At 36.7% G+C, this 26,233-nt stretch overlaps 1 protein-coding gene across 1 annotated transcript in view; it reads right to left on the bottom strand.

The window, feature by feature from the left end:
• Window positions 1–3,097: 3,097 nt before the first annotated feature.
• The window catches only part of CEP250 (centrosomal protein 250), a 36,984-nt gene continuing 13,848 nt past the window's right edge, over window positions 3,098–26,233 (bottom strand). The window contains exons 17-32 of the mRNA XM_070941617.1: window positions 26,011–26,180; window positions 25,525–25,692; window positions 23,349–23,474; window positions 20,471–20,614; window positions 18,972–19,747; window positions 18,159–18,318; window positions 16,512–16,857; window positions 14,658–14,785; window positions 12,177–12,297; window positions 11,549–11,703; window positions 8,459–10,843; window positions 7,770–7,898; window positions 7,156–7,308; window positions 5,651–5,758; window positions 4,798–4,845; window positions 3,098–3,985 (exon numbers count right to left, since the gene is read on the bottom strand). Coding sequence (XP_070797718.1) covers window positions 3,692–3,985; window positions 4,798–4,845; window positions 5,651–5,758; window positions 7,156–7,308; window positions 7,770–7,898; window positions 8,459–10,843; window positions 11,549–11,703; window positions 12,177–12,297; window positions 14,658–14,785; window positions 16,512–16,857; window positions 18,159–18,318; window positions 18,972–19,747; window positions 20,471–20,614; window positions 23,349–23,474; window positions 25,525–25,692; window positions 26,011–26,180 — 5,411 coding nt within the window. The 3' untranslated portion in view covers window positions 3,098–3,691. The remainder of the gene's footprint in view (window positions 3,986–4,797; window positions 4,846–5,650; window positions 5,759–7,155; window positions 7,309–7,769; window positions 7,899–8,458; window positions 10,844–11,548; window positions 11,704–12,176; window positions 12,298–14,657; window positions 14,786–16,511; window positions 16,858–18,158; window positions 18,319–18,971; window positions 19,748–20,470; window positions 20,615–23,348; window positions 23,475–25,524; window positions 25,693–26,010; window positions 26,181–26,233) is intronic.

Raw genomic sequence — 26,233 nt, 5'->3', positions numbered from 1 at the left:
CACTCCCCCACCCACGAACCAGAAGACACGACGAACTTCCGGCCCTCGCCCCGCCCTCCGTTAGTTATCAAGGGGGTGGCGACAGGTACTGGCTTTCCCTCAGAATTGAAAGCCTGATTTCGGTGGAACAATTTTGAGGAGCTTTAAGTAAATTGAGGTCTTGGGTTGCGCAACGGCGAATCTTTTGCCTAACCTGGGTCAGAGTGTGCGCGTGTGGAAACGTTACATTGTTTTGTTTCTAGTGTTCAGAGGTTTAGACATGGGGGAGTTCGAATGAACCTTCAGGATGGTTATAAAGCACCTTCTTTCTAATCATTCTAATCACACACACACACACACACACACACACACACACACACACACACACACACACACACGAATGATATACTAGCATAAAGGGTTTTTTTTTTCCTTTGAGGATAGGGACGTTTATTTCTGGTCCCTGAAATACCCAGTTCAGTTACTAAGATGTGTGCTGCCTAGCTGAAGTTCTCTAATTGTAGAGGAGCAAAGGATTATTGAGAACATAATAAGCAACTATTGACTACTAGTTGCAAAAAGTGGTGGCATAGAATATAATGAAGTAGCCAGTCAAGGGCTGAGTTTCTAGAATCTCAGAAAATTAGAAATACATAATGTGGGTATGGAAAGATAGAATTATTATTAGGGAAATGTCTTATTAGAGACTTATGGAATATCTGCAATACGCGATAGCAAACTTTTGTACAAAATCCAGGATTTTTTAAAGTGCTCTTTAAAAAAATAAATTCTGAGAAATATTTAAAATGAGCTGCTGCAAGGCATTTGCCTACTTAGCTAAAGAATATGGGAACACTTCTACTTTTATTCTCCTTCTGAATTAGTCCATTTGGAGGATGAGCAATTTGAAGTATAAAATATATTAAATTATTCCGGAGCTAACTAGGCCCTAGCTATTAGAAGTTAACACAAATATGCAGTAATTATTCAAGTTTCAGTGACATTTTATACCTCACTGGGAATTAAATCTGAAACTGGGAAATACACATTTTGACCTCAGTTCATGTTTCTGTAAATCAGAGGTGGGTTTCAGCAGTTCTGGAGAACTGGTAGTGGAACTTTTGAGTAGTTCAGAGAATCAGTAGTAAAAATTTTGACTGGCCCCGCCCCCATCTATTCTATGCCTCCCAAATCCCAGCTGATTGGGAGGAAATGGGGATTTTGTAGTAACCTTCCCCGGGATTGGGGAGGGAATGGAGTTTTTACAGTATCCTTCCCCTGCCACGCCCACCAAGCCATGCCACGCCTACCAAGCCACACCGACATAACCGGTAGTAAAAAAATTTGAAACCCACCATTGCTGTAAATATCCATAAATTCTAGTCTCCCATGCAGATCAAACAGCAAAATTGTAATAGATTTAATTTTATGCAGTTTTTCAACATTTTACTTTTTTTAAAAAAAACCTGGACTTTGGTAGCCACTAATATATATTTTAATTTCACAGTTGTAATGATCAAATAGCAAAAAAGGGGAGAGGAACTTCTATGGTTACTATTATCCCATGATTACCTCATTATTGAAAATAGCAGGAGATAGGTACTTATCTAGCTGAAAGAGAACCAGGGATTGTACCCCAGTAGTCTTTGCTATATCCTTCCTATGAGAACAATGCCATTGTTTGCTCAATTCACTTATGTCTAAGATGTCAATATGTAGTTAATTAATGTCATATTTCATTGTTGAGCTTTTCCATGTTTATGCTTCTTATATTCCATGTTCCTATTGCAATTTCCTTAACAATTTAGGATTTTCTTTTCTTGCTTGGCAGCATTAGTAACTAGAAGTTCTGAAAGCTTGTATCTAGCCATGTCATAAATACCCTTTAGTAATCCAAAAGAATCTTTGCTTTTCCTCAGTAGCATGCTGAGTGCCATCTAATCTAAAGAGCCCATCATCCAGCACTTGTCAACCACTTGTCTGTTTTTGGTGTACTGTTGATTTCTTCCAGGTTATGGATGGTTGCCTTTACCATTGTCACTAAAGTGGTCATCTGCCCCCAGCATCTTCTGTATAGCTTCTGCCCGATATATGGATCTCCTTCCGTTAACTGGACAGCTAGGATGAGCTTCATACCTTGGTTGACCTTGCTGGGAGTATAAACATATGATGTACATTCCTGCTTCTTTACTCATCCTTCCCAGGAACCCTACCCCAATTCCTACCACAATAAGACAACATAGCAGAATTTGAGGTAAGAGTACAAGCCAGTACTGGTATGTAATTAAAAAAAAAACTTCTAGCATTCCTGAATTAATTATTTCATTGCCTGCCATGTAATCTTCTAACAAGGCAGCATCTATTTATGCTTGCACCTAGGAATGTGTAACTAAAACCTCTCCTGTTTAGAATCTCCATAGATTCTATGGAGATATTCATAGATATTCTGTTTAGAATTAGCCAAGAGCTTAGCTTTTCAGGCTTTTGTTCCTCTGGTCAAGTAGGAATGAACCCTTAAAATCTGGACCTTTCCTGGAACTCTTCAGTGGACTTAATTCACTGTGGAAACAGTAAATTTTCAATATGTAAATAGCCTAAATGCATCTTGACTTCAGTAGCCATCTTTTTTCTTTTTCCAAAATGCTAGTGATAATTCCTCCTTTCTGTTAGATCATGAGCCTGTTTTTATTTCCTGGTTTTAACCCATAAACTCCATTATGAATTGGTGTAGCTACTTTACTTTCAGGAACAACTCTATGTTGTAGCAACCCATCTGTCTCATCACTCCCAACATTTTTTTGGTAATCTCTTAAATTTTATGAGATGGAGTCAGTTTTGCAGACATTACTTCTTAGTTGTAACTTCTAACTTAGTACTTTCAGTACAGTAAGTTTATATATAATAAAAGTAAATTTATTACTTTGGTACTTATTTTTTATCTTCTATTTTAATTACAATGGTAATGTGTCTTATATACTCCTTATCGACATGAACCTCCAGAAGTTCTTGTAGAAAATGGCTATACATGCATTTTATCTATCTATTTGCATATATACCACAAAAAAGCAGGGGAAAAAATCTTAGAAAAGCTTCATATAAAATATTTGAGCAAAGAAAGGAAAAATAAAAATTTTTATTATAAGAAAACTGCTTAGTACAAAATGTTATAAAAACCATCTAGATGTATCTTATACCAAATTGCTGTACAATAGTTTAGGAAATGATATTTCAATCAATAAGATTATTAAACCAAAATGACTGTTTAGATTGAGATTCCTCTCTGATCAAGTACTGTCCCATGTGTCTATACAAAACAAAGTGGGAAATCTTTAATGAGTTTAGTTTTTTCATGACTCATTTCCTGGAATGAACTTCCATTCTTCTTATCGGAAATGGTTGCAAGGAGTCATTTCTTTATTTTGTTCTCATACACTGGCTTTGAATTTTGCTATGTCCAAAGATTTTCACATTGCGTATCTTCAGCCACTTAATACGCAGCCTTTCAACTACTTTTGTTTTTTCTTAGGCTGTATTAAGATGATCTTCACTGATTCCAAAGAATCTGGAATTATATTCTGAATGATCAAAACTGGCAGATAGACCATGGAAATCAAAGCTAGCTGAATACGAGGAAGGATCCATCATGTCAACAACTTTTTAAACTCTGCTTGTGCTGGAGCCTCTGTAATTTCTTGCTTTTGCCACTTTTATGCTACCTTGTGGACTTCTGATGAACACTTTTGGGTGTTGAGCTTGGTAGATGTTTTCCAGATAAGACACTGTCTGAGCCTACAGTTCCCAATGTGAAACTATTATTCAAGGTTTCATCAAGCCTGCGAGTCTCTGATTCCAAAACAGTTGCATCAGGTTTCCTAGCCACAACAGCTAAAGAGTTTTCAAGCTCTTGATGCAAATCTGAAAGCTCTTGATTTGTTTTAGTACAGCTGATGATATAATTCTGCTTCTGCTTCCGTTCCAGTGATAGCTGTGATTGTAGAACAAAAACCTAAAACAAGAACAAATGACATCAAGGACTAATGAATTATTTCTCTCTGAAGAACTTAATTTCTAATTTTCAACTCAAGGAATAGTAAGTATCTTATGTAAAGTAAAACTGCTAGATTTAGTATTTAACATATCTAAGCTATGGTGGTGCAGAAGTTAGAATGGAGTACTGCAGGCTACCTCACTACTCACTCCAGGAGTTCGATTCTCATTGGCTCAAGGTTGACTGAGCCATCCATCCTTCTGAGGTCAGTAAAATGAGGACCCAGATTGTTGGGGGCTATATGCTGACTCTAAACTGCTTAGAGGGTGCAGTATAGCACTGTGAAGCAGTATATAAGTCTAAGTGCTATATCTAATATCTAATATTAGATATAATATTGCTAGATATCTAGCAATATCTAATATTACTAATAAATTCTGAGAAAATGTTATGTGATCACTAATAATCAACATTGAGTTGATGGTGCATAATTAACATTTTTTATAACAATGCATTGTGCATTTAAAACAGTGCATTCAACAGCAAAAACTACATTATTTAAATGACGCAGATAAAAATACCTTGATTTTTTTTTAAAAAAAAAAAATTAGAGTACAAACTGATTTTGAGAACAAAATGTCCCAAACTGTTCTGTTTTGTTGTTGCCAAAAGGATTCTCTACTTTAAACTGTCCTTTAAAATCGTTGCTTACAAAAACTATTGTGAATCTTTGAAAATGCAGTTACTACAGCGGTGCAGCTCTTCAACAATGGAAGATAAGAAAAGCAGTTCTAAGAGACCTAGGTGTATTCCAATTATAAAATACACACCTGTTTTTGTAACTCTGCCAGTTGCTTTTGGAGAACCTGGGTTTCTTTCTAGAGAGAAAGGAGAGAGAAAACTCAGTCAGATGCTTACCTTCAAGAAGTCTATTATTTAGGAAAAGAAAACTATTTATACAGCTTAGATTTTCTCTCATTTATTCAGGTTTAACCCAACAATTATAATCTTTAGTTTAAATATAAAGGTAAGGATTTCCTTTGTCCAATCGTTTCCAAGTCTCAAGGGCAGTGCTCATATCCATTTCTTAGCTGAGGGAGCCAGCTTTGTCCAAAGATATTTCTGTGGTCATGTAGCCAGCATACACCGAGGTTACCTTCCCACCAAAGGGGTATCTATCTACTTGACTTTTCATGCTTTCATTCTGCTAGTTGGGCAAGAGCTGGGGCAAGTAATGGAAGCTCACCCTGTTGTGTGATGCTCGGGTCTCAAACCCGGGCTGTCAGCTTTCCAGATGACAAGCTCAGCATCTTTAACTGCTGAGCCATAGCGCCCCCTAGTTAAATATAATGAAGAGCTTGCATATTTTATTATCAGAAGTTGCACTTAAAATCATCCATTTTCCTTCCCTTTGGCTTTCTGAAAGAGCTTGAAGATATAGCCCTGTGATCCCAATAACGGCATATCATTCTGTAGGCGGCCAATGGATTAGATAAAACCCCACTTTACTTCCTTCATCTTCACTTTGCTCCCTTCCTCTTCATCTTGGTCAATTTAATTTTAACTCATTTTAAATTTAAGATCTTTTATTTATTGTTTTATGTAGCATTTTTATTTAATGATTGCAAGCTGCCTTTGGTGACATGGGTGGCATAAACGTTTTATATGTATGTATGTTCAAACCTTTGAAATTGAGAGAATCTTTTGTGACCCAGAATCAGCTTGTGAATATTCAAAACTTAGAGAAAAGTCTCCATGACTCCTTTTCAGTTTCCTTCGTTCATGTTCTACCTGCAATCGATAAGAGAAACAAAAATGTTATCCTAAATTAGGTAAAACAGGCTAATAACTGACTGCTGATACTGAGCAGATCACTGAACATAAGGCAAAGAATACCAAGCACAAAACACTGAATTGTGAATAGCCCTAAATTTCGGAAAATAGGTAATATTTTTATAAGAATATTCGGAACATCCAGATTCAGCCAAAGTTTTGTTCCATATAGTATTAACTTTGTGAACTCTCAAGCATCCTCCTCTTTTCGCTTTGTATTCAAGATGGACAGTGATTAATACGTACTTATGTATTTATTTGTTAGGGTGAAGGCATATACATATGTATGTATATAGCATATCCACTGTATATGTGTGTGTTATGTAGTTGTACACTTCTGAGAGCAGGCAACAGAATTTCATTTTTAATGTGTGCCAGAGTGCGCACAGAAAAAAATGACAATAAAGGTTATCTTAATCTTAATTGTAACCACCCAATGAAATCAATAAAACAAACTGACTCAGGAAGTCAGAAAAAAGCAAGCAGGTTTTATTTTATTAATTATAATGTGAGATAAGTTTGTGAACCCTTTATAATACTGCAGTACTGTGACCTATAGGAAAGTAGAGCTTTATCTAAATCCTATTAATATTATATATTAATAGATAAAAAGATTCTGGTTAAATAAATAACTCTGAAAATATCATGTTTACTGAATATATAAAAGCAGATTGTTGGAGAAACTATATGAAGCTTTAGATTTAAAAACAGATGCCCCCTCTTTCAACCAAGTGTATATTGTGCCTAATGATATCTTTCATGCATTGGCTTGGAGTTATTTTGGCCCATTCCTTTTTGACTCACTGATATACTTGGGCTGTCTTGCATGAACTGCTTGCTTCAGGTCATATTACAACATTTATGTTGGGTTAAGTCATGGCTTTAATCCTCCCATTCAAATAACAACTTCTTTTGGTTCAGCCATATTTTTACATATTTACTTTGTGTTTAAAACTACTGTTCTTCAGTTTATGCATAAATACTCTGACAGTCTCCTATAAAATCCGTTGATAGAATGCAAAATCCATTACTTCCTCAATCAACTGAAAATAATGCAATATTCAATAATATTGTTTATTGAACAATATTTGTAATATTTATTGAACAATTATTTAATATTGAACATAGTAAAGGTTGACTCACTGTATTCAATAAAAACATGACACAACACATTGTCTTACACATTTGTTGTTCAATCAGAAGCTCTTTAATGAGAGAGTTTAGATTAATTTGATCACATTATAGGACAAAGGACTACTTTACCCAATCAGTGTATAATGAGGGCTAACATATAATTACATTGCACAGAAAAATAATGCTGACCTTGGTTATTTTACCTTTACAGAAAAGCTTACCTCTTGCAACGCATCTCTCAATTGAGCATTGTGCTTCTCTAAACCATGTTTATCATTCTCTAACCTGGCCACAGCTTGCTGCAGAAGTTGTAAACGCCTACATAAGAGTCGTTTTTCAGCTATCCATGTCAGATGTCCCTCTTTTTTCAAAGGCTGCATGACACAGAAATGATGCAGTACAAAATAAGAATATAAAAGTCAGAATATATACAAAAAAATAGGAGGCAGTTTGACAGCCATTCACAAATGAGGGCGATTTTGTCCCATGGATGGGACATGACTTTTTTCTGAAGAAACCTTCTTAATATGTTGCTATTGTACATTTCCGAATCTTAAGCAATTAATTACTTAAGGTAGAGATGTCAGTTACATCAGTTCCTATAGGAGTAATTCTTAATCATTTGCAATAAAATCAATAAAGACTGATCTTAAAAATGTGCTAATTTATTATTACATAATATGACTGATAGAATGGGAAGCAAAAAGGCATATAGAATTATAATAAAGTTATACTTTAAGGTGCCAAAAAGCCCTGATGAAAATTCAAAGATATCTTGCTCTTCTATATGATGCATTGCCATCTCACATGTTTCATATCTGTTCTTTTATCTTACCTTTCCGGCCTCATTATGCTCAACCCCTGGTATATCATTTTCACTGCATAGCAGATCAGAAACTCCCACCAGAGTTTCAATAATAAACCTTGCCTCCTTCAGAGTTTTGAAAGCTGTATCCAATTGTTCCTATAGGAAAACAAAAATACTCTTTGCTTATTTAATTAAGTACGGTAGGTGTGAAAAATGTTTTGTTACAAAATGAACAGATCCTGGAATATGTCATTTACAGTGCCTGAAAATACTTTGACATCAAGACAAAGCATTTCAAAGTTAAAATGGCACATTTCAATGTCAAATCATAGCCAGAAAAGTTTTTTCTAGAACAGGATGTTCCATGGCAGAATATATGGCAAACAGTATGTTAGTATTTGAATCCAAACTCAAACTCCTCAAAAAGATTATAGCCATGTTATTAGAGAGCTCATATGAAGTGAGTGTAAATGATATAGTATCTTAGCAACATCTAACTCACAGCCTCTTGGTTTTTCTCATCTCTCCTTTATTATTTATATCTTTAAGTCCAAGAAAATTTCATTTTAAACCACTTTCCCTTTTAAAATATAAACAGTGCATCTCTAAAGAGAATAAGAATGATAAGATGTAATTTATAAAATATAATTTTACATGCTTTATAAAATATGCTGAACCTGCAACAGTTTGCATGCATTTTAAGTTAAAACGCTTACCTGGAGATGAAACCTATCCATATCCCTTTCTGAAAACATGCTCTGTGTAACAGCCATTTCCTCCTTTAAAATTCTCAGAGCCTCTTCACTTTGGGCAAGGGTCAGATCCAACTTCTGGGCCTTCTGCTTCCATTCTATCTCACCACTCTCTGTCTGTTTTAGAACAGCTATCATATGATTCAATTCCTGTCTGTTTATCATTTTCTCATTTTCCAAATGTTCAATTTTTTCCTTCTGCCGTTGCAAGCACTGGTCTTTTTCCTTAATAACCTTGCTTTTAACTAGTTCTTCTTCCTTCCACATAAAAATTTTCTCAATACAACTATGGAAATTGTACTCTTTGTTATCATGCAATCTCAGAGCTGAGATTATTTGCTTTATCTGATCACTGTAGGTCAGTAATTCCCTCCCTTTATCTTTGAGTCTCTCTTCCAGTTGCTCAATTTTTCCTTTTTGCAATTTAATCTCATCGTCTTTCTTCTGTATAAGATGGAGATGCTCTTGCTGCTCTTCAGACTCATCTTTTATTGGTTTTTTATTTCTCTCGTCTTGATAATTTATCTCTTTGTTCTTTTGGTCAAGCAACTTCTCTCGCTCTCTGGGGTGTCTTTCATGTTCTTGCTCATTTTTGTGTTGATATTGCAAAAGATCTTCCTTACTTTTTTGCTTTCTCTGTGTGGCTTCTACTTTAGCCTGGTATTTACTAATTTGTTCTGCTTGCTTGAGCAGTTCTTCTTCTTTCTCTGCATTCAACCGATTAATCCTATCCAGATCCTGCTGTAGACTTAAAACATTATGCTGTACTTCCTCTTTCTGTTTTGAAAGTTCCTTGATATGCTTTTGTAAGGATTTTGTTTCCTTTTCTTTGTCATGAAGGGAAGATCTAGTGAGATGCAGTTTATCCAAGATAAATTTTGTCTGTGCCTCCTGTTGTTGAACTTGTTGGAGGTTCTTCTCCTTTAAATATTTGATCTGCAATTCTCCATTTTTTAAAGCTTGTTTTGCTTGTTGAAGTTCTGCTTGCAATCCTTTTATTAGCCCTACATTCTCTTCTGTATTCTTTTCATGTTGCTCTTTCAGGGACTCAATTTCTTGTTGTCGCCTCTTAAAGAATATTTTGAGTTGTCCCAGTATATCAAAAGTAGTTTCCTGTAGTTTTTGCTTCTTCAGTTGGTTTATTTGTTCATCTGGAAACACTGCATTACCATTTTTCTCCTTTAGTACTCCTGAGCTGTACTGGATATCTTCAAGTAGAACTCTTATTTGGCTTTTCGATTCTTCTTCATGCTTCCTTTGGAACTCCAATTCTCTGTTCTTTTCGTCCAAAGTGGCCTGTGTTTTTGCTTTATGTTCATGAAAAGCCATTCTTTCTATTTCCATTTCTTCTTTCATTTCTTTCATTTGGTTTTCTTGTGCCTTGAGCTCTTGTTCTCTTTGGGTCAAGGTCAATGTCATCTGCTTCTGCTTCTCAGAAAGCTCACTGAGATGCTCTTCCTTCTGAGCTTCAAGCCGTTGGAAAATTGATATCTGTTCTCTCTGGGATTCTATTTCCCGTTCTTTGTCCTTAATAATGGCTTTCATGTGTTCTAGGCTCGTACAAAGAGCTTTCTCACGCTTTTCCCCTTGCTCTTCCCATTCTTGAAGTAGCTGTTTTTGAGATGCAAGTTCCCAACCTTTTTCATTCATCTTTATTTTCAGGTCATCTAGCTCTTTCAGCAAAGCTCCAATTTGTGCTGATTCATTATGTTCTATAATCTGAATTTTCTCCTCTTTGATGTTAGCTTCCTTGATTTTTTCCTCCAGATTCAGAGATAGGCTTTCAATTATTGTTTTTTGGCCTTCTGATAACTCTTGTAGTTTTTGAAGCTTTTCTTGTTGGGATTTCAAAGTCTGAGCAGTCTCTTCTAGATCTAGATTTAATTTCTTGAGATCGGCCTTTTGCATATTATCTTGCATTGTCATTTCTTCAATTTGCATTTTTTGAGAGTCAATTTCTTTGCTTCTGTTTTCTAGATTTTTAGTGAGCTGCTCTAAGGCAGCTTTTTGCATTTCTTTGTCATTCTCCAAATCCCTAATCTGCTGTAGCTGGTCTTTTATTTCTTCATTTCTCTTTTCTAAAGTAACATTGAGCCGATCCACAATTTCCTGAAGTGCTCTTCCTACCTCTACCTCTTTCTGCAAAGCCACAGATCTCGTTTGATGAGTCTCAATTTCTTCATGTTTATTTCTGAGAGTGGAGAGAGCTGTTTGAAGCTCTTGCTCCAGGGACTCATTCATCTTTTCCAGGGCATTTGCTCGATGTTCTGAAGCTTTGACTGATTCCCGAAGAAGCTCCAACTCCCTTGTGAGCTTTTCTTTAGTCATTTTTAATGTGCCCCGTTCATTCTGAAATGCAAAAAGAATTATTTTCTTCTTGTTCATTATTCCATAGCTACATTATTTAGAGACAGCATTCATTCAAATGTAAATCTTGCACAAAAATGCTTGTCATTTTTTAAAAATGAAATGTTTGCTAAAATATATCACTTCCAAATATACATAAGTTATCTATTCAAAATATTCACTAGAAGGCAGCCAGTACCTCTACATGGAGAAAATCATTAAATTACGATTAAGCATGTAAATCAAGTAATTCTGTTTGATGATTCCTAAAATCCTATTAATAATTCAGAATTTGAGTCTTTTTATGTCCATTAAATAAAACTTTATTTTTTCCATAACAATTTAACTCTCTTAAAGATTTAATTGTGACATATTTCTAATTTATCAAGAACTATTCCATCCCTGAAGATCAATACAAGAGAACAAGCTAGAAGCAGAAAACATGGACCAGAAAATGGTTACTACTCTAACACTAATGTGTATATTAGAAAGTATGTACCTCTACAAAAGTGCAAAAGCTGTAAAAGAAACTTAGAAGAGAAAAGCAGGCACAATAGACAATAAGAAACAAGTATTTATATGCCATCTATCCCACTATAAAATCACAACATTAAAAAAATTAGCGGTAACTCCCTTAGAAAAAATAATGTTTTCAACAATTTATCAAATTTTAGGTAGCTGAACCTACAAAATGTCTGATATCCTTACCACCAAGTCTTTTCTTTGTTTCTCTGTGTTTTCAAGTTTTGTTTCCAAACTGGTCACCTTTTCACGTAGACTCACATTCTCTTCCTTGAAAGCAATGACCTCTAACTTTAAGGCAGACTCTAGGGAGCTGCGTCTGCCTTCAACTACACATTTTTCTATAATGAAAATAAATAAATAACTCTCCATCCACATAATAGTACCTTTTCTAAAAAGAAAGTAATTTGGAGATATTTTAGACGATGCTAGTAACTAATTTACTATTCAAAATAATTTTTAAAATATCAATACATTTTCAGCATGGAATATCAAGGAACAAGAAAAGAAAGCATCTATAAACAATTTATAGGAAAAAATAGCTCCAGAATGAAATACTGATTTGTTATTGAAACCATTGTTAAGACCTGATTTTCTCAAAAGTCATCAGAGAAGATGGTTTGAATCTTCTATAACTGATGGAGTCTCTGTCCTTCTGATATTATACCCAGTACTGCTTTATAAAGGGAATGTTACTAAGCTTGACATAACAAGTGCAATAATGAAAAGAGCTTGCTTGCCCAAGATTTTCTGTAGCTCTCAACTCTTGTTTAGGGAAACGATCATATCTTTGCGTTATCACAGTTTGCGTTACCTTCTTCACATTGGTTCAGCCACTTTTGCAGCTCTTCAGCTTTGGCATTAATGCGTATCCTTTCTGTTTCCTTCTCGCTAAGTTCTTGTTTCAACTTCTCAGAATTCTTCCTTGCTTCATCCTGCCACAAAAACCCAGCCCAACACATGGTATAGGTACGCTTGAGATAGGGAGAGCTTTATAAAAATATTTTTTAAACAAATAGTAATTTTCTTGCAGCAAATTATACATTACATTGCACAAACTATAGATTACACTTTCCTGGAAAACACTGTGTGTTGCAAACTATACATTACAACTCTACATTAAATTTGTATCCTCCATCTTCAATCTGCCTGTTCAAAAACTCTTCCATATTGCTGTCTGACACATCTTTGATCTTTTTTATAATCTTCAAAAATACAATTCTAACTGGGGTAGAAGTAGTGGAAAATACCTAATTTGAGTGTCCCAAAGCAACTGGCAATTTGGGCTTCCTTGGTTTTTTCCTTGAAAATGTTTTGCTTCTCATCCAAGAAGCTCTTCAGTTTTATAATACACAAGAATTTGTCTACAGATAGTCCTCAACTTAGAATCGTTCATTTAGTTCAAAGTTACAACAGCACTGAAAAAGTGATATGACTGTTTTTCATAGTTACGTCCTTTCCAGCATCTCCATGATCATGCTTGGCAACTGGTTCGTATTTATGACTGTTGCTGTGTCCCAAGATCATGTGATCACATTTGCAACCTTTTGACAAGCAAAGTCAATGAGGAACCAGATTCACTTAACAACCGGGTTACTAACTTATCAACTGCAGTGATTCACTTAACAACTGAGGAAAGAAAGTTCATAAAAAGGCAAAATTCACTGTGATCACGATGGGGGAGATTCACTCAACCAACTTGCAACCTTCCTATTGACTTTGCTTGTGGGAAGCTGGCAGGAAAGATTGGAAATCACAATCCCATAACTACAGGACATTGCAATAATCATATAAATCATTGTCAAGCACCCAGAACATAATCATGGGGTCATGGGATGACCAGGCTTTTGAGGACCTGTCATAACTACTACTCATACAACACTGTCATGACTTTCAATGGTTACTGAACAAGTGGTCATTAACCAAGAACTATCTGAACTACTAGCTATACCTTTAATTGTATATTTTTTTTGTCCATGTTTCCCCGAAAATAAGACCAGGTCCTATTGGGGCCCCAAAATAACCACTAGGGCTTATTTTGGGGGGTGTCTTATTTTTTTCCCATGTATGGGAGGCCCACTTCTTCTGCTTGCTCATGGTTGGGTAGAAGGCCGCACAGCATGCCAGTGCTGCTGCCGTGAGGTAGGGGGATGGAGCTGCCCCATACGCCACACACCAGCTTACCTCAGGGCCTCCGCAGCCATGCCACCCACGCCTTGACACCTGCCTTGTCTCACAGCAGTGGATCCAACATCCCCATTTAACAGATCCCGTGTGGCCACTGGCCCAGTTCTGCTTTCTCACAGCTGCAATGGAGGAGGCCAAGCGATACAGCAGTGCCACAGACATGAGGTAAGGTAGATGTGGGTGGAGCTGCCCCATGCGCCCTGCACCGGCTTACCACAGGGCCCCCGCAGCCAGGCCATCCATGCCCCAACATCTGCCTCACCTCGCAGCCTTGGTACTGGCACATCACTCACCTCCTGTTCCATTGCGACCATAAGCAAGCAGAAGTGGGCCAGCAGCCATGTGGGCTCCTGCTGCATATGGATGCCAGTGCTGCCACTGTGAGGCAGGTGTCAGGGCATGGGTGGCCTGGCTGTGGGGGCCCAAGGTGTGGGGACACTCTGTGGGGACAGAACGGGTGGGCAGCCAGCTGCACAAGCTCTTAAGTAGAGCTTATTTTCAGGGCAGGGCTTATATTAGGCACGTAAAAAAACATGCTAGGGCTTATTTTCAGGATAGGTCTGAAACAGGGTACTTCCATCTTTTTCAATTCTTAAGTAATTTTAAACAACCTATCAGTATAATAAAAAGGCATTCATTATATTAAGTAAGTTGATATATATTTGCGGAGCTTCTCAAATACAAGGCCATGATATGTCCTGATAACTGTCAAGATTTATACAGCACCTAACAAGATAGAATGTAATTTTAATTTTATTCCTTAGAGTTTTAAAATATCTATTTTGATTATCAATATCTAGAGAGATACTTCTATGTGTTTTTAACTTAATAATATAAGAAAAATCACTGGACAGACAAGAATACAGGATTATCTAGTCCATGAGTCTGTTCCTCGGTGGCCACTGAGATGCCCATGGGAAACTGACCAGCATGTTTTCTGCAGGAATTATTTATACATGTTCTTCTTTCAAGAAAAAGATTTAAAGAATATTGTGCTGGATAACATGCAGCTATCACAATAACTTTATAAAAGTTTTATTACATTTCATTTAAAATGCCTGGAAGCAACCCAAAGAATAACATATTCATAAACCAAAAGGGAAGTTACCAGTTGAAGGTGAGCCCGCCAGAGATCTTGCCGCAAGTCTTGAAGTGCTTCTGCTACTCTCTCCGCTGTAAGCTCTGTGGAACAGTCCTTAGGTTGAGACAAAGCCAGTTCTTTCACATTATCCTGTTCTGAAGAAATAAACCTGTTTGGTAACTGCACCTTCAGGTTAGGGTTATTAATTAGAAAGAAAGGGGAATCTAGAGAAAACTTTTAGTCAAATCTAAGTCTGACTAAAAGTCAAAGTAATAGTTCTGAAACTGACATGGGTCTGCATTGCTTTCTATCTACAGTTTCTTAGAATGTGGAATATTGCTTTCACCAACCAGGTAGCTTCCAAATGTGTCAGGGCAACTTTTCCACAGGATTTTCAGTCAAACGGGCACTGGTGATTGTCAAACATTATTTGTATTACCAATAAAAGAGAATATATGTAGCTCAGGGTTGAACTGGGAATCTTTGGTGCTCTCTGAGCTTGGTTGTTTTATTGCAGATGTTTTTATTACCAGCTAGGTAACATCTCCAGTGCACTGTGTACTAAGGGCTCCGCATTATTTGTATTGCCCATGTCACCTGTAACATCCATTTGGTCTGCATTCATATAAACTAATAATTTTAATGCCTTAGTGCTTCACAGCCAAGGAGCCAAATATCAAATGTAGTTTGTAACCAGATCTTGCCTCATTTATTTATTTTATCACAGGCAGTAATTCAGAACTCAAAATTTATACTCTGCAATCCCAATCTTATTTTTCTGATTTTTACTTACTCAGTTTGAAAAGTTATAAACAACCATTTATACAAATAGACCTTGTATGATGAATAATAAAAACACAGTGACACTATACAATACAAACACAATATAAAAGTAATACTTAAATTCTTAATCCTATATTTCACAACACACAGTACAAATGAAGCATCTCTCTTTGACTTATTAAAACAGCTGCATGTTTGCTGAGGAAAAAAAAATGAAGTATCTGTGAATACCCATGAAGACAGGGACTGCCAGAAGCTATTTCTGAAGCAGCTGCATAGGTCTGCAGAAAAAAAATGGATGTTTTAATTATTCAAAGATAATTGCCCAGTTTATATTCCCATGTGTTGTGAAGCACTTCTTTTGAAGGATTTGCATATTCTTAATAAACACAATTAAAAATATGTAGCCAAAAGATTTTGAGCTGGAGTTAAGGTCACTATTATTTTTTTAAAAAAATCAAAAGCCAATATTATTCATTTTAATTGCTGTTCCAATAATGTCTCAGGAATGATCAAAATCGACATTAAGAATTAGTTATTTTTCCTTCTATAAAAATGGTGCCATTCTGTCAGCTCTAGGAAGAAGGCAATGGCAAGACACTTCTGAAATCTTGCCAAGCAAACTGCAGGTAGTCACCAGGAGTCATCTGATTTGAAGGGGCACACGTACACACAAATATTGAAATGACACACATGCAATTTTTACAATGAGGACGTATTTCCCAGAAATGAACCAGATTTTTTTATACTTGGACTCTTTAGGCTGACTCCAGCAACCTTCAATTCTTTCTTCTGTTCTATTCCAAACAACATTTTTTTAAAAAGTCAAGTTCTACCTGAATATCCTATAGAGCCAATAGTTTGACATGAATTATATAAGTTTATAAAGGTTATTGATTAGTAACATACTATTGGTATAAAAATAAGCATCACATTTTCTATTTTCTATCACTATATTTTAATTAATAACAAGCTGAATTATAAAGGTTAGCTACAATTCCCCCCCCCCCAAATATAGTTCTAATACACTAGAATTCTGACTGTGATACTTGATTAAAAAAATGACATAATGCTCATTCACTTGCTCCTTAGACTTACCTCTGTTAAGGAATGATGAAATGTTTTGGTCTCCTTGCCCTCTAACTTTTGGCTCAGGACTGTTACACAGCATGTAATGAAGTACCGAATGTAGTTTTATCAGCTGAGCTTGGGCCTCCCAATGAACTGAACAAACACGCTGACATTCAGATGCCAGTGCCTCTGCCCTGCTCTCTGTGCTACATAGGCTTAAGCGTAACTGGGACACTTCGGCCTCCAGCTTTTGTATAGTGTCTTTGGCATGTTGTTCATTTGCATGGGAAACTTCCAGATCTTGAGTTAGCTGTTCCTCATGAGCTATCAAAGTTGCCTCCTTCTGTACCATCATCTGCTTGAGTGATTCCATCTATAGGGAAAACAATAAAATTTGGGCATAGGAACAAGGATAACTCTAAGGCAGGTAAATACCTCCTAGACAAAATAAAAGACAAACTGGGAAAAGTTAATTAAATAGACAAAAGAATAAGCTTTGTATATTATTACAAATATAAGTAGTTCTCAATTTACAGTGGCAGTTGGGGCCTGAATTTCCATCACTAAGGGATGCAGTTGTAAAGTGTGACTACATTGCTTAGTGGCACCAGTGCTTGCAGTTCTGGTTGCTGCTTTTAATTGAATCCCATGGTCATTAGGTGAGGCAACTTCCTGCTGGCTTCCAACAATCAAAGTCAGGGGGGGAAGCGGGGGGTGGACAGCAGGAAATTGCAAGAGCCACTCTTCCAGGCAGATAACAGGCTGCTGCCAGGTGGGGGAGGCAGTGAGACTGGGTGGGTGGGGGAAGGTCATGAAGGGTGTGAGAGGTGCCATGTAAATCAAGAAGGTATGAGAGGATGTGCAAATTTGTGAAGGGATCATGAGAGGTACTGCACTGTGGGGGAGGGTACACAGTGGTATGAGGGGGTGCACAAGAGGCACTGAGGAGTATAGGCAGGATGTGTGTGAAGGGTGCATGTGGGTTGGGGAGGGTTCATGAGGATGCAAGAGTGTGCAAGAGGCGTTACATGGGTTAAGAAGACTGCACAAGGGAGTGTGCGAGAAGCACTGTGTGATACAGGGAAGATGCACAGAAGTACATGAGAAGTGTCAGAAAGGATATGTGAAAACACATGAGTGGCCAGCAGGATATGAGCGTAGAGAGGCTGCGGGTGTGCAGATGGGGGAAACTTACCCAGTGACTAGTGATCTTCCCTGTTGGCTTCCCCTTTGGCTTTCTGGGGAAACCGGCATGGAAGATTGTAAATATTGATCATATGAGCATGGGGTACCTGGCAACCAGTCCTAAGTGCCAACAGGTTTCCAAGCATCCAGACTGCGATCACATGGCCACAAGGGTACTGGGATGCCCAGAACTCTGAGAACCACTTATAACCATCATTCATTCAGTGTAATATAACTTTGAAGGGTTGCTGTATGATGGTTGTTGTATGGAAATCAAAGACTAGCTGTAGGGCACTACATATTACTATATCAGTTTTACGCAAGTAAAGGAAAAATTAAGTCAGGTTATTCCAAACAATGCAAGAAAGAGGCCAATGTATTAGAAAAAATAAAACACTGAAATCAGGTTTTATTCTAAAAATACTACTGTACATCGATAAGAAACTGGAAATAAAGAGAAAAATAAAAAGGAATTGTTGTGGATGATACCTGGCTAATGAATTCCGGCACTTCTTGTTTGTGCTCAGCAAGCATCTTTTCTGCTTGGTGTAAGGCACTATTCAATTTGGTGATTTCATCCTGATGAGCATCGTCCCTCTCTTGCAGTTTCTTGAGTCTGAACTCCTTCTCCTCCAATGAGAGAATCAAGCTAAAAAAAAAAGCAAAATTTGTAGGATAACCATATTTAAGTTCAAAAACCCAATTTTCTTTCCTTTAGATGCTATCAACATGCAACTTTAGTTCTTTTATGGTACACAGTTATAAATTATGATGTAAAGGCAAAATTTCAGTATATATGCCAGAAAATAATAATTACACAAAAATGTGTCAAGCACAGTGTGCATCTGTAAAAGAAGATACCAATACAAAAATTATTCATGTCACATAATTGGAGGAATATATGAGATTAAACTATCAAGAGATCATCTCTCTTAATGTAAACAATGTAATATAAAAACAAGGGAGATCATATCAGCATTAACAGATACAGATGCATGAAATTATATTGCAATCATTACATGGCAGCAACATTCCTGGCAGGATACTACAATAATTGGTCAGACAATGCAAACTATAAGAAATAAACTTTAAGACGTATAAAAGGCTGCCAATTTGTAAATATAAAATTACAAAATTCTCTTTTGGAATAAACAATCAAGGACTATCCTGTCTTTTTCTAAGAGAAGTTTTCACCAAGTACATTCTAAAAAAACACATTTAATATTTATAGAGAATCAGCAAAAAGTAACTGTCTCTGAGATCCTCATTTTCCACTTACGATTTTTTGTAGTTTGTTCTTACCTAGCTCGGTCATGCTCCAGGGTTTGCAATGTTGCCTTCAGCTCCAAATTCTGGTTTTGTTCTTTCTTCATACATGTATCCTTATTTTCCATTTCTTCTTGCTTGTTATGAAGAAGGGCCTGAAATTCTGCATTCTGATATTCAATTTTTTCTTTCCAATTCTGCAACTCTGAACAGCGTTTTTGTGCCTCTTCCCAATGGCTCTGAAGCAGGGCACTTTCAGCTTCTGCCTCCTCCTGCTGCCTTTGAAGTACAGCTTTCAGTTTGGCATTCTTAAGTTCCACCTCCTCTTTCTGTTGCCGCAGATTTCTGTTCTGAAGCTCTGTGTCCCTTTTCTGATTCTGCAGCAGTTTGATTTGAGATTTGGCCTCTTCCCATTGCCTTTGGAGCTCAGAATTCTGAAGCTCCGCCTTTTCCCACTGATTCTGCTTTCTTTCCAAGGCTTGAAGAGTGGTCTGGTGGTGCTCTACTTCTTCTTGCTTTCTTAGTAGTTTGTTGTTTAGGTGTTTTTCAGTCTCCCACTGGCTTTGCAGCATAGCTGTCAGTTCTGTGTTTCTTTGTTCCAACTCTTCCTTCTGTCTCTGCCACTTAATGTTCTGCTGTACGACCTCCTCTCTCTGTTTTCTCTCTGTTTCTAGCACCTTTTGTAGTTGTGACACTTCAAGCTCCCTCCGTTCAGACAATTCTTGCTTTTCTCTTAAATGCTGCTGAGCCTCTTGGTTAAACAGTTTACAAGAATCTTTTGTAGCCATCAGTTGGAACTCCAACTCTTGTATCTTAAAAGAGAGAATAAAATAGTGAAGAGGCAGATCATATAGCTTTCACAAATGTCAACACAATGGTACATTATACTAGACACAAGTGTAAAGATGGTACATTATGATAAGGGGGTGGTATGCACTTATCTTCGCTACCAGTTCGCAAATGTGAGCGCACACGTGCCTTCCACGCATGCCTTCTGCACATGTGCAGAGCGTCAGAAACGGGACATGATGATGTCCGGGTGGGTGGGCGGAGCTTCCCGCAGTCACCACTACCGGTTTGCCCGAACTGGATAGAACTGGCTGAATATCACCACTGATTATGACTTACCATAAATGAAGAGATAATGCTGCAGAGGTTTAAACATCTCAAGATAAATTAATTCAATATCAGCCTGAGCTTTTTAAAGATTTCAATATTTGTCTGATCATACTACAAATGGTACCAATGTGATGGGATATTACACCATTAGGAGATAGGAAAAAAATTAATTTGGCAGAAGGAAGTTAGATACCAGAATCAGTTTTGTTATATAACCCAAAATATCTGGCTTTTCTTAAAATAATATATATTTCTTTTAGAAATGTTTTCATTTTTTTTATTTGTACAGCTTTCCATAATGTTTTGGAAAAGTTGACCAAGCTCAGTTTTAGCCCACATTCATAGATTCTCATTACAATTTCAGAAAGGCTGCATATTAAGTAACCCAAGGCAAGAATAAGTTAAAGTAAAATCACCTGATTTTGTAAACTGTTTCGCTGATTAAGTAGGAGATTTATTTCTTCTTTGAGAGATTTTATTTCCTCCTTCTGCTTTTTTTTCAATGTTTTCATTGTATTTGTGCTATCTTTCAGCTCAGCTTCCAGAAGTTGTACATTACTCTGCCAATATATAAATATGTAAGAATTGGGATTTAAAATTTCAAACTATATCTGTGCATATCCAGGCTTAGTTTCTATAACAACACTTTTCTTTTATTAAGTTTCTACATACTTATACAATCTAGGAGTATATACACCTGCATGTGTCTGCCCCAACACGCGGCCATGTGTCGGGTCTGCCGTTCCGGTGGGTGCAGAGGTTCTTGCAAAGCGGTAGCTCCCATGGCACCCTAGCTCCTCAGCTTACCTCTTGGCCACCAAGCAACATGAAGATCCCTCCTTGCCTGCCTCTTCATCGTCTCCCAGCCTGGCAGCAAGCTTTCTGAATGGACTGGACAGCGAATGCAGCTGGGAGCTGCTGACTGAGCAGCTGTTGGGGAAGGCTGAGAGACTGAGGGTCATGGAGAAGTTTGGAAACGTCTGTAATGATGGCTAAACTGGAGGAATAGCCAGCGAGGTGGGAGCATGCAGGAGTAATGCTTAATTGCAGTATCTAAGGGAACAATGATTAATGAGTGGGGAGGAGCCGGGTTAAAGGTCACCTGGGTGATAAAGCTTTATAAGGTGATGGGGAGCACAAAGCATTATTTCCAACAAAATTTTCCTGTATTGATTTATGGATGTTAGTTCGTGCCGGTAAAGGATTCAAACCACCATTTGTGTGTGTGGAGTTTTCTTTATACACCGGAACCTGACAGGATGCATATGCATTCAGAAGTGTGTATTGATTGATTGACTGATTTACTGTGCCACTCTGTTCTCATAGGCTCTGAACGGCGTACAATAATCAAAAAAATAAAACAATATAAAATCTATATACTTTCAATAATAGTGCCATCAAGCCTTATATTCTCCTATATAAATTCTATTTGTATATCTGAATTTTAAATTATATGTATACCTGTGATAATGAAAATGTGGACGAGATACTGTGTAAGAAGTAATGTAGATCTATTATTTAAGAAGTAATGTGAGATTTATTCTGACCCATGACTTATACACATTTTATGAGTAGTAGTTGTTGTTGTTAGTTGCGAAATCGTGTCCGACCCATCACGACCTCATGGAAAACTTTCCTCCAGGCCTTCCTGTCCTCTACCATCTCCCAGAGACCATTTAAACTCATGCAGACTGCTTCAGTGACTCCACCCAGCCACCTCATTCACTGGTTTTATGCGTAATAATGGCTATATATGGAAAACAATTAAATTTGATTGTGGTTTTTTTTTCTGCACTATTCAAGTACACCATCAAAATTTGGCTGGAAAACAGTGGTAGATTTGTAAAAGGAAAATGTTCAACCAAGAACTACACTGAGCTAGATTACACGTCTTGCAAAACCCCAAAATAAAAAGGTCACCCATTTTTTTCTCATCACTTGCCACTAGAGTCGGCCAAATCACTTCAATCTTGCCAGCAGAGGCACCCATTTCCAGGAAGTTAGGGGATCAGAAACCTCTTTTTTTCATCATGGGATCAGCCCTATGAAATGATTCATTTATTTCCAAATTCTGGATCTGGAAGAAGTTTAAAGTAAAGATTTTCCAGAGGGCTTTTGGAGTTTAATATCATGTATTGTTTTGCGATTTTTATAATGTATCTCTAGGATATGTTGGGTTTTTTATTATTGTGAGTGGATAAAAGACATTTTATGATTATGGCAAGATAAAAATATAATAAATAAATAAATAAATAATGAAGGATGCAGTTGGTCTACCAGCAATTTTACTAATAAAATGTACTATAAGCTTTGTTACAGTAGGTTGTGAAGAGCATCTTTTCATCATTTCAAAACCTAGAACTGAACGAAGTTATTTAAAAAACATTGTTGGATAGTATTATGCTGATGCTGTGGTGGCAGAGAAAGATATTATCTCTGCCATATGATAACCCATAGATTGGTTTTAAGTCATGTCCACTAAGATGTGCCCTGAATCTTTCTCAGCATCTACCTGCTTTTGCTAATGTTTGTGGATTCCAGTAGCCACCAGATGTTTTCCTTGGTACCCATCAAGTTCTTTCCCCATCACAAACTGGAAGACAGCATGCTAACTTAAGTACCATCTTAATTCACAAACAAAAAATGCCCCCCCCAGACCCAGACTGGTTTGGAAGTACACGCTCCGCACACATGTCCATGTGTGATTTTGGACCCTCTGCGCATGCACAAAGGGTAAAAAAAAAAGGTTACACCAGGGTGAAATTCCTGGTGAAAACCAGGAATTTCAACCCTGCCTACAGCCATATTAAAAAAAAAAAAAAGCTAGGGCAGGGTTGGCAAACTCACATAGTTACATGATGTATCGCAACTTTTTCCCCCTTTGCTAAAATGGTGGTGGGGTTGGCCAGAGCGTGACGCATCTTGCCCACAAGCCATGGGTTTAACACCCCTGAGCTTGGGCTATATAGAATATCATGGAAGCTAGGGGATATAAGATGAAGCCTTTTGATAAATTGAGGTTTGCAATGCTAAACTCACCATGATAGCCACTTCCTAGGGCAACAATTGTGCAACATAATCTGCAACATACTTCAAAAATTTCAAATGTATCCACCAGCCTGAACAGGGTTGCTAACCCTCACTTATATAACCTTTAGGAACTTGGGCTCTATACAGTAAGACAAATGAGGGTATTGTATCATGTGAAAGAGTAGTTTTTATACATCTAATATTGCTTTGAGCTGGGTTCTTGGAAGGTTTCACAGTATTTTTCACTAATCTGCTTATTCTTACCTGCTCCCTCTTTTCAAGCTTTTTCATCTCCTGATGAAGACAATCCAGCTGCTGAGCAAGTTTCTCATTTGTTTGGAAGATTTCCTCTCTTAACAATTTCTTTTCATTCTCTTTTTCTAGAAGAGCCTATACAGGTAGAGATTACATAGAAATATATTTGGATCCATTAAATACATGAGCATTTTAAAGCTAGAAGAAATCAATAACCTGAAGCCAGGCTGCACAATTAGACTTGAGTAAAGCATGAGCATTTCAGGCCTTCTCAAAAGACTCATTTCCCAAGATTTCTAATCTAAATGCAATTTGTTAAGTATGAAATATCAGAAACATCTACTGTATTTGTTTTAACAATTTATATCCACTCTAAAATTTAATTTAGTACCTAAAAAGAATCAAATTATGCTGAACATTTTTCATAAAATATACTGTTTTCTTGTATATCACCATGAGGCCTACCTCTCCCTTGTTCTATTTGAAAATGATCAGTTTTCTATGAAAACTGAGCATAGTCACTGTAAACTGCCGAACCAATGCTAGAACAGAATTTCAGGAAAGAAAATGAAATTACACACATAGTACCTTAAGAAGATAAACATACAAGATTATCTTATGTCTTTCCACTTTATCCTCACACCAAACTTGAGAAATAGAAAGAGGTGCCAGAGAGGAATTGACTTAAGCTCAACTTTTTTTGGAGATGCATCTCTAGAACTTCAGCTTCATGTATCTTTTCCCAGAAGTAACTCAAGGAAAATATGTTTTTTTCTTTCAGTCCCCCATTTGATGATTTGTCTCTGGTTTGTTTTCCCCATAGAAAAAATTGCTTTCTTGTTGAAATACTTTCTTGAAATACTTTTCCCTTTTTGTTCCTGTTAGAACAGCATCCTGCCCTCTTCTTTTCTTCCCCTACTGTCCATCCCCAACTCTCTGGTCATAGAAAACTCAGAGGTAGAAGCTTTCAAAAAGTTAATGTAATTTCTTAACAAATTTTGTCCTTTTGGATCTTAAACATTTATTCTCTACATTCTCTTAGTGCAGCTGGTTATAATTACAAATATATGTTTTTTTAAGTATAGGCCCAGTGGTTCCAACTACTATAGAATTACTTCCAAATGTTAATGAAAGAAGAAAGACAGCCTAAACAACTCTATAAAGACAATAAAAAGAAAACTCCAGTGATTGCATTATACTGTATGTCTCTATTTCTTCTTCTACATGTTTCAGATACTTCCTTTATTAAGTAGAGGGTAGAAGTGAGATGCTCCTAAATACCACTAATACATTACTGAAGTATTGCAAGACATTCAGAGTTAACCACAAGGATAATAAAGAATAAGAAATTTCCTTTATATTCCTTCTTTATTGTGTTCTATTATTTTGTTTGAGAGACTAACAATTTTACTGAACTTCCTGATTTTGCTTCATAAGCTTTCTGGCTAATTCTCAGAAAGGGTGAAGCTAGTCAGAAATAGGTTTTCACCTAGTCAGTGTGAATGAAGCTTTTATATTAAAATTACAAACAGCAGTTTCAACAATGTATCCTCAAATTAGATTCCCTGATATTAATCAGGGATAAATGTGTTTTAGCAATGCATGGCACGAAATGGAATATAAGTACTCAAAAACCAATTTTAAGTAGTTTTAAAAAACCCAAGAGACCAAAGTCAGCACAGAAGATATATAAAATGTGAAAGTCTTAAATATGCTTAAAAATTAACACAAGTAAGAGAATATCTCTTCAATTCAACATCTTGAATTGTTATCACTCCAGATTCTGCATAGTAGCAATTCTATTTTGATCACTACTACATTTTCATTTCCTCATCTCAAGAGTTCTTATAACCTAAAGGAATGATAGACACCTAACATGGGCAGGCTTATGTGTGAATGGTATGTGTGTAAAAAACAGCCAATTGGAAGATATGCAGTTGTAATTTTTTAAATATCTAAAGCAATAAAAAAGAGGAATAAGTAGCAATAATCTTCCATATTAGTACAATATATTGGAGTCATAAATAATATAATAAAAGAGAAAAACAAAGGGGCTGAAGCACAAACTTCCACATATGTAGAGTCTCAGCAATTACCATACTGGCAAGAGAATTTTGAGGAATAAAGTCTAGACTCCTAATGGTGTTCAGGGTGGAGAAGGAAGTTCTAATACAAGCCATACTACCTCTTGTTTGGCATTTTCAGCTTTAATGAGCTCATCTTCCATATGGGTTTGAATTTCAGTGATTTTCTGCTGCAGTTCCAGCAGCTTCCTTTCATAGACACTTTCAATCTCTTCTTTCTCCTTGACAACCTGTTCCAATTCTATTTGGTGACGTTCACGTTCATTTCTCTAGAAATACATCAGGCAAAAATCTAATCAATACTTAAGAGAAAAAAGAATTATTTCTTCTTTAACCACTAAAGCAAAGGCTCTGCCTTTATGCAAAGATTTGAAATGGGTTTACTAAAGACAAGATACTATGCCCTAATGTCATATAATGACCAAAAAAAGAATTGACCAAAAAGAGAACACATAGGTTGTGGTGAAACAGAGCATCTGGAGAAAAGAAAAAAATGGTTGTATAAATAGTGTATAATATAATAGTGTGAGGTATAACAATCATGTGAGAAACAGAACCAATGACAGAGTAACTGTATAAATGCTTGCCAGCTTCTGGGAGAGTATGTCCATTTCTTCTTTATGTACAGCGTTGCAGTGGCTGAAGGTTTCTTGGTACTTCTGCTCTATCTGTGAGAGCTGCTGTGCTTTTTCTTCTTTCTCTTGTTCAACTTTTGATTTTGCAGCTTCCAGCTCAGCCTTAAGGCATTTCACTTCTCCTGAAATAATAAGCAAAGAAGAAATTGAATTTCTACTTAATCTCATTTTCCAT

The sequence above is a fragment of the Pituophis catenifer genome, unplaced genomic scaffold (assembly GCF_029215685.1).
Source record: "Pituophis catenifer annectens isolate HBS135680 unplaced genomic scaffold, rPitCat1.0.hap2 SCAF_3, whole genome shotgun sequence".
In the NCBI taxonomy this organism is placed as follows: domain Eukaryota; kingdom Metazoa; phylum Chordata; class Lepidosauria; order Squamata; family Colubridae; genus Pituophis; species Pituophis catenifer.
The sequence above is the reverse complement of the archived record's forward strand: the minus strand, read 5'-3'. Positions and strand labels throughout refer to the sequence as shown.